Below are 12,275 nucleotides of genomic sequence, written 5' to 3' on the forward strand. Positions count from 1 at the left end.
TTCGAGTAAGCATTCCATGGGGGACTGGTCCAGGATCAACCAGGCACCAGGGGACTACCAGAAACATGCCTTCAGCATTATCCTCATTCCTTAACAGGCTGATGATAACAGAGGCCTCATTGAGTTTGACAAGTGACTTGGCAACGTTCTGATCAGGATGTGCTTTTATCATCTGCACAACACGAAGGATGCCCTGTCATAACCCATGATAATGCAGAATCCCCTCTTCTCTGAATCAGAGAGTCCTGACTCATGGTACAGGGTTAGCAAATAGCCGAGGAGCTCTGCCTAGGGAGGACAAAATAACATAACCTGAGACCACTCTTTCCTTTTCTGTATTCAAAGTGCTCTCCTCCATCTAAAGGGATGTTTTGCAAATTAATAAATATTTACAAATAATGTAGGAATGAAAGATCTTTGTCCTGGGCTGATACAATGGAGAAATGTACAATAGCTAGGGAAATTGTAATCCCACTGTGACTTTTACAATTACCAAAAAAAGAAAAGGGAGTTGTTAGATGTTTACTGTTCTATATTATAGAAGGCTTTAAAAAAACAAGTGAAACCTAAATTTAGCAAGTTTTTGAAGTCAGAAGGACCCATTAAGGAAGTGTGCAAAAGGCCATGTGAGATTCTGCTTTGGAGATTTGCATAAACAATAGGGAAGTAGCACTGAGTCTTAGGTCAACATTCTTCCCCAGAGTTAGTACATAAGCTCCACCCCCAGCAGAAGGAGGCATCAGACCTCCTCACCTCTCCTGAGTCCGCTCTGCTCACTTCTCCTGAGTCCTCTCTACTGACACCATGGGTTGCTGTGGTTGTGGAAGTTGTGGTGGCTGCGGTGGTGGCTGTGGTGGCTGTGGTGGCTGCGGTGGCTGCGGTGGTGGCTGTGGTGGCTGTGGTGGTGGCTGCGGTGGTGGCTGTGGTGGCTGTGGTGGTGGCTGTGGCAGCTGCACCACCTGCAGGTGCTACCGGGTGGGCTGCTGCTCCAGCTGCTGCCCCTGCTGCCGCGGCTGCTGTGGGGGCTGCTGTAGCACGCCCGTGATCTGTTGCTGCCGCCGCACCTGCAGCTCATGTGGCTGTGGCTGTGGGAAGGGCTGTTGCCAGCAGAAGGGCTGTTGCCAGCAGAAGTGCTGCTGCCAGAAGCAATGCTGCTGCTAGGTGGGCTGGCCTATCCTCTGTCCTGTGGCAGGATATGCTGGGGACTTTCCTTCACCCCATTCACCTGCCTTACCTGTCCTCTGGGTATCCTAGCACTTATGCTCTTGGACTGTGACTTTGCTCCTGAATTCTGGGTTCCTGTATTTTCTGCTTTGGGTGTTCCCAGTCTTCCTACATGAAAAGTTTCCTCTCTAATATCAAGCAGCCAAAACAAAGATGTGAGGACAACCTACCTCTTAAGGAAGAGTCCGCATCACTGAGCTCAACGAGGATTATGATTCTCAACAGACTTTTTGATGTATATGATCATTTCATTTCCATGTGCGTGTTTTTCTCTGCTTCTTTTCTCTCTTGTATTCCTATTTGTCAATAGCTACTCTCTGAATCTCCTAATAAAATAAAAACATATCACTAAAAGTTTATCTTTGCCTTTATTTTGGTTTGAACATATCTCACATTCTAGAAAATCTTGATCTCTCTTAGAAAGCCTTTCATGGATGGGCAGTGATGGTGGAGAAAGTCAAAGACCCTGAGAGTAGCTTCCTGCTTCTGTTGTTTGTGCCCTCCAGTTACCAAACAGAATACTTGAATGTCCAGCATTTCTCTACAGTTTGTACTCAATTTTGAGATGGGAGGTTCCTTTAAAAAGAGATAAGCTGGGCTGGGCATGGTGGCTCACATCTGTAATCCCAGCACTTTGGGAGGTCGAGGCACGCAGATCACCTGAGGTTGGGAGTTCGAGACCAGCCTGGCCAACACGGTGCAACCCCCATCTCTACTAAAAATACAAAAAAATTATTCAGGCACAGTGATGCACATCTGTAATCCCAGCTACTCAGGAGGCTGAGGCAGGAGAATCACTTGAACTCGGGAGACAGAGGTTGCTGTGAGCCGAGATTGTGCTACTGTACTCCAGCCTGGGTGACAGAGTTAGACTCTGTCTCAAAAAAAAGACAAGCTTCCTGAATGCATTCAAAATCCTGTTTTATTCACAAAGAACTAATACAACCAAATTTTCAGAAACACACCTCTTTGCAAAATGCGGATGACTACATTTGCTTTAGATTTCCATCTACTGGGGCCATTTACTCCTTGCCTGGAGGGCAGAGTTCCATCCTTTCTTAGAAGCCTAATTTTTACCACCCCCCACCAAACCATAAATTCAGCCAACAGTGCACATTTAGAACTGTGGTATTATCGAGTTAGCTTTCACATTTCCCTAACCACAAAATTAATGTCATCAGGTTTTACTGACTGTGTAGGCATTGATGAACACTGGATTTGGGCTTTATCTTAGCCCTCCTGGCTTTCTTGTATCCACCTTGGGCCCCACTTCTTATTTTCAAGACAGTTGCTATTTGCTTTTCTGTCTAAATTAGTTTAACCGTGATTGGAGTATTGTTAAGGCTTATGGTTTCTTTCTAATTCATTTCAGATATTACTTAATAACTTAAACTGTGATTTATGTTTTCGTTCATTTCTTCTGTTTTTTTTTTTTTTTTTTTTTTTTTTTGAGTTCATAAGCCTAAGGGGACTTGAGATTAGAATAATCTAATCTGTGTCCTTTTGGCGGACAAGTGAATCCATTTCTGATAGAAAAACCATTTTTGTGTGTATAGGATCTATGGTGTTTTTTATACCCAGAGAGAAAAGTAGATAATAATTAGATAATCCTCAATAATCATCATTCACTTGGAAGGTATAAATTGAAAGACAAATGACGTTTTATGACTCAGACCATGAGTAGTCTATGAAAGCATTAACAATTTTTAGAGGAGACTTCTTTCTGTTGACCAACACTCATCAAGAGACTCCTAGATGTAGGCCAGGCCTGCTGGCTCATACCTGTGATCCCAGCACTTTGGGAGGCTGAAGCGGGTGGATCACTTGAGGTCAAGAGTTTGAGACCAGCCTGGCCAACATGGTGAAACCTCATCTCTACTAAAAATACAAAAATTAGCCAGGCATGGTGGCACATGCCTTTAATCCCAGCTACTTAGGAGGCTGAGGCACAAGAATCGCTTGAACCCAGGAGGTAGAGGTTGCAGTGAGCTGAGATTGCACCATTGCATTCCAGCCTGGGCAATGGAGCGAGACTCTGTCTCAAAAAAATAAAATAAAATAAAGAAACTCCTAGATATAAAAGCAGGTTTAAGGGGGTGAGACCAGTTCAGAGATGGAGCAAGTCCTGCCGTGGACTGTCTTTGGGATGGGATGCGTCGTGCACAAAGAATGATCATCCTAGGCAAAGTGTGGTATTTGCCATGGTATCCCTATCAGAGGTGGGAAGCTAGTTTCCCTGAAACCATCTAGAATGACTTCAGAGCACTGAAACTGGTGGCTTCTTGTTCTCTGTGGACTTTTCTTTTTTTTTTTTTTTTTTTTTTTTTGAGACGGAGTCTCGCTCTGTCGCCCAGGCTGGAGTGCAGTGGCCGGATCTCAGCTCACTGCAAGCTCCGCCTCCCGGGTTCACGCCATTCTCCTGCCTCAGCCTCCCGAGTAGCTGGGACTACAGGCGCCCGCCACCTCGCCCGGCTAGTTTTTTGTATTTTTAGTAGAGACGGGGTTTCGCTGTGTTAACCAGGATGGTCTCGATCTCCTGATCTCGTGATCTGCCCGTCTCGGCCTCCCAAAGTGCTGGGATTACAGGCTTGAGCCACCGCCCCCGGCCCTCTGTGGACTTTGCATTACGTGCTCCCTCCCTCACACTTGGTCTGGTTAGGGCGGTGCCAGAGAGAGTTTCAGGCTGAAGCTTGGGCAGTTGCATGGCAGAGGCCGTGGCCCGCAGGGCGAAGGTCAGCACGCATGTCTGTACGGTAAGTTTCCTCATCCCTGGGTCCCAAGGCTCTAGTTTCTCAGATGGACTTAAAAAAAGAAAAAGAAAAAAGATGGGTCAGAATTTAAAGAAGATATTTCTGTAGTTCAATTGTTCCCAACAAACTGTTTTCATTTTTCAGTCTACTAGTATTGTCACTTGGTTCACAAATCCCTATAAGCCCTGCCTATAAATTCCCCCACAGTAAGGGATAGTTGACTACATTTGTGCTAATTATTCAGACAACCTAAACCAAGACTCAAATTCACACCTGGATTACAGGAAGATGCCTCCAGCTACTCCTCTGCTGAGGTGAGATGCAGACGGGTGTCCCCGGTGCACTGCATGGTAAGTTTTGCCCGTCTCTCCCAGGTGGGCCCCAGCGTGGCATGTTTAGCCCTTGCCTACAGGTTCCCCTCCCTGTCCTCCCCTGACTGAGCCCCAGGAACATTCAGATGCACTGATGGGCACCCCTGCACCTCTTGCTCGTATATTCCACCCTCACACCCGTGAGCGAGCCCGTGGGTCCTCTCTCCCTGTCTGCCTGGCTGAGACCACTCCCCCGGTGCCGCCTCCTATGTGACCCCCCCTCTTGGCACGCAGTGACTCCATCTCCTTAGGACCTGTGATTGGAATACACTGTTTTCCTGAACCTCTCCTTTGTCTCTTCTTTTTATTTATTTATTTATTTATTTTTTAAATTTTTGAGATGGAGTCTCGCTCTGTTGCCCAGGCTGGAGTGCAGTGGCACGATCTCGGCTCACTGCAAGCTCTGCCTCATGGGTTCAAGTGATTCTCCTATCCCAACTTCCCCGGTAGTTGGGACTACAGGCACATGCCACCACGCCCAGCTAATTTTTGTATATATTTTTTTAGTTGAGTTGGGGTTTCACCATATTGGTCAGGCTGGTCTTAAACTTCTGACCTCAGGTGATCCGCCTGCCTCGGCCTCACAAAGTGCTATAATTACAGGCATGAGCTACCGCGCCCAGCCTCCTTTGCCTCTTCTTGTGGCCGTGCCTGACGGACCATCTGACTATCTCATAATATATGTGTGTGTTTGTGTATATATACACACACACATACACACGCACAACACAAACCTTACACCAGGCCACCTGGGCTCTTTTTTCAGGAATCTATGTCAACATGAGTAATGATACCCAGCAAATCCTGGCAGACAGCCACTGTTTACGCTGACTGGAAACAAATTCACATTTTCAACGAGTGGGACAGGAGGAGCAAGTGCCTAAGAAGTGTTGGGTCTTGGTGTCTGGAAAAGCCACATGTCCCAGAATCCTGCCTGTTGGGTTGGTCCACATTACTGTGTGGGAAAAGCGACTTGAGGGGTCCTCCCTCATGAGAAAAAGCGGATGCCCCTTGCCTTAGCGTAAGATGGATGAACTGATGCTTCTCTCCTGACCCCACTCTTCCAGCTGAGAACCATCACAAGGGAGGGGGCAGTTCTACGGGTGAAGACTGGGAAGGAAGAATGAGTGAGAGGGTGGGACCCCAGAGGTAAATCCTAAAGGCTGAGAGTAACTAAGGGGCTTTGGGTAGCCTGAGGGTCCTAGAGGCACAGGGCTTTTGGAGCTGGAAAGGGAATAGAGCCAGAGCCGGATGAGTGCCCAAGACCATCTTGTCAATTTAGACATCGGGAGGCTCATCTCGCACCCGCCTCCGAATCCGCTCTTCTGAATTTCAGGGTGGAAGGAAAACTGTCTTTCTGTGACAGCATCTTCCCCTCTTTGGAAGTCTTATTTGACATGATTATTTGACCCATGTTCCCTTTGTTTATAACATTCATGTGGTCAGTTCAACCTGTTTAAGCTTCTATCCAGAGCCAAGCTCTGCTTAGAGTAACAAGGTAACCCCCTAGGTGGCCCTGGTGGGGTTGCAGCAAGAACCAGCTTCTGGAGACACCCAAGGAGCTTGACTTCCCTCGGCCCCCGCCCCACTGCTCGCCCAAGCTGGGATTCCCCACTCTCTACCTCATTTCCTTCTCACTTTGCTGCTAAACCAGCCACAATAAATCAAGAATCTGGAGTCTGCAAAGAAAAGAATCGGGAAATCTCTATGAAAAATTAGCAGAAGGGGTGTTCGGGGACATTTTTTATTACGCATGAAGACACTCTCAGTAGGGCGTATGACTATTTTGATTCTAATGCTGATATTCTCCCATTACAGTGAAAGCTAATTTTGTAGTTCGAAGTGGTTGATACCACGGACTTCCATGATACCTGACATGGCTAAGAGCCAAATTTCATCTTTGCCCAAAGGTGACCAGGCTCCTGAATGATCATATGACCATTTGCAGTCTGAAGAGGTATTTATGACTCCAGACTTCTCTTTCTAAGACTCTATCAAGAGAGAGATTTGGGGAAAGTTTTGGTTTATGATAATGAAGTGTCAGGCTGAGGATGTGCCCCCAAGTCCCTTCCTTCGTTACAAACCCACAATGGATTAATCATCCATGAATCTGTGTCTTTGTAAAGAATTCATCTAGTTTTTTATTCTTTGATTTATCTTTTGGGATAAAACTCATTTTTCCCCATGGACAGACAGTTTAGAGACTGGAGAGAACAAAAGAGATAGCTCTTTGAGAATGATTTAGTATAATTTATTAAGATAAGTGTTGCTTTGTGTATACAAATATACCCCAGGCAGCGGTAAAAACAGCATGGAAATGAAGGCAACCTTAGAGGCATTTCAAGAAGGTCTAACTATTTTGACTCCATTTCGTTGCGGTCGTGACTTGAATTGTAATCAACATAGAAGGCTGCATGGTTATTATTTTTGTTGGTGATGATTAAATGCAGGCAGAATCACAAACAAACTGTAGGAATGTAAAATACTCACAGGCAGGCGACAGGTTCAGGTCATGCTTGTGTCTGTTAGTCAGTGGCAGACAGAAGGGGAAAGCTTACCTACAGCAGTTACCTGCAGCAGCTGCCAGAGGCAGGTGCCTCGCCTAGCAGCAGCATTGCTTCTGGCAGCAGCACTTCCGCTGGCAACAGCCCTTCTGCTGGCAACAGCCCTTCCCACAGCCACAGCCACACGAGCTGCAGGTGCGGCGGCAGCAGCAGATCACGGGTGTGCTACAGCAGCCCCCACAGCAGCCGCGGCAGCAGGGGCAGCAGCTGGAGCAGCAGCCCACCCGGTAGCACCTGCAGGTGGTGCAGCTGCCACAGCCACCACCACAGCCACCACCACAGCCACCACCGCAGCCACCACCACAGCCACCACAGCCACCACCGCAGCCACCACCGCAGCCACCACAGCCACCACCGCAGCCACCACAGCCACCACAACTTCCACAACCACAGCAACCCATGGTGTCAGTAGAGAGGACTCAGGAGAAGTGAGGAGGGAGGACTCAGGAGAGGTGAGGAGGTCTGATGCCTCCTTCTGCTGGGGGAGGCCCTTATGTACCAACTCTGGAGACAGGAGAGGGAAGACACATGACCACTTCCTTGTTATCATTTGACTTAATGTACATGGAGAAATCTCTCCATCTCATATTGACTTTCCTTTCAGACATCTTTGTCTTCACTACATTTTCGGTTTTGTTTATTTTTTTCGTAAAACTGTATTCCAGTATAAGTTAAAAAGGCCTAAAAGTTCTAGGGAAGCATTCTGGGAGCTGAGGTGTGGTGAGGCGTCCTTAGCCATGACAGCCTTCTCCTTCTTCCTAAGATGCCCTGGGATTATGTGCCATGTGCATAGGTCCATGAGTTGTTACAGGGCTTACAAACCCCACAAAGCACCAGGCAGCCCCTGGACCAAACAATCCGAGAGCTTTTCAGCGACAGGTGCAGTGATATTGAAGGCACAGTCCCTGACTTCAAAGGGCTTGCAATAGTAAGTAACCCCACTAGCTGGGAGGTGTAAATGGCAGCAGATTCAAAGGTCACTGCCAAAGTCAGATGCCATCATCCCATTTATTGGCCAGTGAAGGCACCGATGCTGCTCCTTCCCTCCTCATTTGAAGCACATCATTGTGATTTGTCTTCTGCACACGAGGTCTTAATGCTTATTTCAAAAGCAGAAATCAATCCTTTTAGGAGTCTGCATTTTGGTGATGTAATTCTTGGTCTGGTTCACTGTAACCTCCGCCTCCCAGGTTCAAGTGATTCTCCTGCCTCAGCCTCCTGAGTAGCTGGGATTACAGGCATGTGCCACGATACCTGGTTGATTTTTGTATTTTTAGTAGACACAGAGTTTCATCATGTTGGCCAGGCTGGTCTTGAACTCCTGAGTTCAAGCAATCCTCCTGTCTCGGCCTCCCAAAGTGTTGGGATTACAGACGTGAGCCACTGTGCCCCACCAGGAATTCATTTTTGTCCTTGATTCGGTGATGTCAATTGATGGCTAATAGAAACAAATCTGTGCTAAACAGCCTGGCCTGGGCTCCCTAGAGAATAGGCTCTTGGGCTATTTAGAGAGCATAGAGTGGGAACATCGAGGGACGCATGGTCCAGAGGTCAGAGAAGCTTGCTGAGCTGAATGAAGCCCCTGCATGGGAAGGAAAGGAGTTTATGGCTCCAAGGAGAAGCCTGTGTCTGTGGACACAGTTTGTGGATCACAAACTTCATGAGAGTTTGTGACCAACAAAATGTCTGTAAAAAAGGCAAGAAAAATATGAGTGCAAGCAGGGTCTTCTCCATGCGTGCTGAGGTAGAGGCTTCTGGCAATCGGTCAGTGCTCAGCAGCCAGCATCTCTGCTGCAGACGAGATCATCCTCCAATTCATTTTGTAACAGGCTCGCTGCCCAAAGCCTGTTTTCCCGACTTGGTAAAATTGTTCTTCAGAAATTTGAGCAAGAGAAAGTGCTGCCACGTCCCTATGGCTGATTAGAGTTGTTTATTAATGACTCCAAGCTGTCCCTGTGGTATTTGGAGTAAACAGAGCATTTTCAACTTGTCAGGGAGTTGCTTGAACTGGGATCGCGGGGACAGTGGAGCTACGGATACTTGAATAGGTTTGAAGTTATTAATGAGGCAGAAGCAACACAATTTGGTGAAAGACTAGAAATGGAACTAAGAGAAAAGAAAGATTCAAAGATAATTTTTAACATGGATTCGTACCTTGATGGATACGGAGCAGTGCAGGAAAAACGCAGTTTTTTTTCTGGTGGATAGTTGGTGATCAGGCAGGGAGAATTATGACTTGAGTCTGGAGCATGTGACACTGGAGATGTCTCTGAAACCCCAAGGGGAGAAGATGGAATGGGGAGTGGCTATTGATGGATTTTGTAGTCTGCAGGAGAGTCTGAGCTGGAGGCTCTCCGTGGAGAAACTAACCAGGGAATACACATGTGGAAATCTACACCGTGGGTGTGAATGTGAACAATCTGGGAGGGAGGACAGAGTGAGAAGAGAAGGGAGTGTTGCTTCAAGCCTTATCATAGAAAATTGTGAGGAAAACAAAAAAGAAAAAAGTCATTTACTACAAAGATCCCTTCAGAAATATAGCTGGGAAGTGAGCACTTTTGCAAAAACGACATGTTTTATTTGGATGCTCTTATTTACTCTTTTGCATCTCGGGAGTTTCCAAGAAACCAGGGTGATTTCCTGGAGAGAAGCCATTGCAGAGAGATGGAAAAGCAGCTGGCAGCAACCTTGGGTTCCGGCTTAACCCGAAGTCTCAAGGATTCAACTGGTTTCTGAGAAAATGAAGATCCTCTCCTACATGTTAGCATCTCTTGGCTTGCTTTTAATCTGGTTTTAACAGAGACAAGTGAAAATGAGCAAACGTTTTGGGTCAAATATAGCCCATAAGGATGTAAACAAGGAATAATCCTAGATAACCTTATCATGGAAACTGCAGCAGCAACAAGGAAGTGACCACTGGTCATGTGTCCCGGGTCACTCCCTCTTCCTTTTCCTGAGATGGTACATAAGGGCCTCCCCCAGCAGAAGGAGACATCAGACCTCCTCACCTCTCCTGAGTCCTCCCTCCTCACTTCTCCTGAGTCCTCTCTACTGACACCATGGGTTGCTGTGGTTGTGGAAGTTGTGGTGGCTGCGGTGGTGGCTGCAGTGGTGGCTGCGGTGGCTGCGGTGGTGGCTGTGGTGGCTGTGGTGGCTGCGGTGGTGGCTGTGGTGGCTGTGGCAGCTGCACCACCTGCAGGTGCTACCGGGTGGGCTGCTGCTCCAGCTGCTGCCCCTGCTGCCGCGGCTGCTGTGGGGGCTGCTGTAGCACGCCCGTGATCTGCTGCTGCCGCCGCACCTGCAGCTCGTGTGGCTGTGGCTGTGGGAAGGGCTGTTGCCAGCAGAAGTGCTGCTGCCAGAAGCAATGCTGCTGCTAGGCGGGGCACGTGCCTCTGGGCAGGGGCTGCAGCTATCTGTCCTGTAGGTAAGACTCCCATCCTTCCCATCCTGTCTGATCTCTCCCTCCTCTATGGTCTTGAACTCTGTTGCTGTGTTTGTTTGATGTTTCATGTCTTTCCATCTGAAAAGCTACCAAACTAATAGGAACTATCTCATGGAAAAATATGAGAGCGGTGCAGCACCTGTGTAACTGTCCAAGTAACTGACCTTAGGAAAATGAAATCACAACTCCTCGTGTTTGGTCTGATGGACATACTCACGCCTATGCAGCTCCGTCTTAGTTCCACTCTTCCCATGAGCATGCGATGCTTCTTTGTTTTTTGCTTTTGTGTTCTTAGTTATCATGTAACCTTGTCCAAATTTCCTAATAAAATAAACTAAGTGCCCATAAAAAGTTCTCTTTTTTGTCTTTCTTCCATTTAATCACACTGAATTCTGGTTTGTCTGTTCAGAAACTGGAGAGATATTTTATCTTTTTTATCTTTGAACAAAGCCTTTGAAACACTTGCGCCCTGGCTCACGCCTGTAATCCCATCACTTTGGGAGGCTAAGGCAGGAGAGTCCAGGAGTTCAAGACCAACTTGGGCAACATGGTGAGACCCCCGTCTCTACAAAAAATACAAAAAGTTAGCCAGGTGTGCTGGTGCGTGCCTGTAGTCTCAGCTACTCGGGAGGCTGGGGCAGGAAGATCACTTGAGCCTAGGAGGTTGAGGCTGCAGTGAGCCGAGATCACGCCACTGCACTCCAGTCTGGGTGACCCAGCAAGACCCTGACACACACACACACACTAAAAATAACCAAAAAAAAAAAAAAAAAAAAAAAGAAAAAAATGAGAAACACTTGCTATGGCAGCAATGCAGCCAAGGATCATGTAAGAAGCCGCGGCCAGGTCTCTGGGGACCAGCCCTGCTCAGAGACACATCACATTGCCCTGAAGTGTGTCTCCTTCCTTGGAGATCTGGGGTCCCTGTTTTTGTTTGAGATAGAGTCTCACTCTGTTCCTCAGGCTGGAGTGCAGTGGCACTGTCTCGGCTCACTGCAACCTCTGCCTCCTGGGTTAAGTGATTCTCCTGCCTCAGCCTCCCAAGTAGCTGGGATTACAGGCATGAGCCACCATACCCAGCTGATTTTTGTATTTTTAGTAGAGACAGGGTTTTGCCACGTTGGCCAGGCTGGTCTCAAACTACTGACCTCAAGTGATCCACCCGCCTCAGCCTCCCAAAGTGCTGGGATTATAGGCATGAGCCACAGGAGTCTGCCTGGGGCCTCTGTTTTATTGATGTAAGATGACACAGTCCTTCAGCGACAGACCCACATACCAAACTCAGGCGTTCCAATCAAGAACAAATATGGAATTTAATGGTGGGGTAAGCTCAGCTGGGTTTTGATGGGTTTCTTTCATTCACATATTTCATATTCTTCTTTCTTCTTCCTCCCTTTCTCCTGAGTGTGAGGCTTTTTTCTTTTCCTTTTTTTCCATACACTGCAACATTTCGTGGAAGACATTTGAAACATTTTATTTATTGATTTATTTTTGAGACAGAGTCTTGCTCTGTCACTCAGGCTGGAGTGCAATGGTGCGATCTCGGTTCACTGCAACCTCTACCTCCCAGGGTCAAGTGATTCTTTTGCCTTAGCCTCCTGAGTAGCTGGGATTACAGGCACCTGCCCCCGTACCTGGCTAATATTTATTGAAACATTTTAGAACCAAATGCATTCAACTGTGAAAAAACTCTCCCAGTGACACCGTCTTCTCTACTATCTTTAGTAAAATTAAGAAATGAAATCAGGGCCTAATAAAAGAAAACCCATGGGAAGGGGATTTTCAAGCTTCTTTGAAGGAGGAAGTATTTTCTTCAACTGCTTTAATTTAATGAAGACTATGTTGCTCTTTCCTTTCCCTTCTTTTTTTCTTGTTGATTATTTTCTCCAGCTTCCACACTTTTTCTGACTGTTGAGATTCTATG

General features: G+C 47.1%; 3 protein-coding genes across 3 annotated transcripts in view; 1 reads left to right on the forward strand and 2 right to left on the reverse strand.

The window, feature by feature from the left end:
- Positions 1–3,481: 3,481 nt before the first annotated feature.
- LOC103217997 (thiamine transporter 2) overlaps positions 3,482–12,275 on the reverse strand; it is a 45,226-nt gene continuing 36,432 nt past the window's right edge. Inside the window, 4 exon segments of the mRNA XM_038001440.2 lie at positions 3,482–3,525; positions 3,853–3,904; positions 3,906–3,952; positions 3,955–4,025. Coding sequence (XP_037857368.2) covers positions 3,482–3,525; positions 3,853–3,904; positions 3,906–3,952; positions 3,955–4,025 — 214 coding nt within the window.
- LOC140712689 (uncharacterized) lies at positions 6,948–7,410 on the reverse strand. The gene has a single exon (XM_073020284.1). The coding sequence runs from the start codon at positions 7,308–7,310 to the stop codon at positions 6,948–6,950; it is 363 nt and encodes a 120-aa protein (XP_072876385.1). The 5' UTR covers positions 7,311–7,410.
- On the forward strand, positions 9,817–10,686 carry LOC140712690 (uncharacterized). Its single transcript, XM_073020285.1, has one exon. It carries the CDS (start codon positions 9,969–9,971, stop codon positions 10,284–10,286), a length of 318 nt encoding a protein of 105 aa, XP_072876386.1. The 5' UTR covers positions 9,817–9,968; the 3' UTR covers positions 10,287–10,686.

This window comes from Chlorocebus sabaeus, chromosome 10 (genome assembly GCF_047675955.1).
Source record: "Chlorocebus sabaeus isolate Y175 chromosome 10, mChlSab1.0.hap1, whole genome shotgun sequence".
NCBI lineage: Eukaryota > Metazoa > Chordata > Mammalia > Primates > Cercopithecidae > Chlorocebus > Chlorocebus sabaeus.

Excerpts from the sequence above, each read along its gene's own strand:
- LOC140712690 (XM_073020285.1), top strand. The coding sequence starts at position 9,969 with ATGGGTTGCTGTGGTTGTGGAAGTTGTGGTGGCTGCGGTGGTGGCTGC.
- LOC140712689 (XM_073020284.1), bottom strand. The coding sequence starts at position 7,310 with ATGGGTTGCTGTGGTTGTGGAAGTTGTGGTGGCTGTGGTGGCTGCGGT.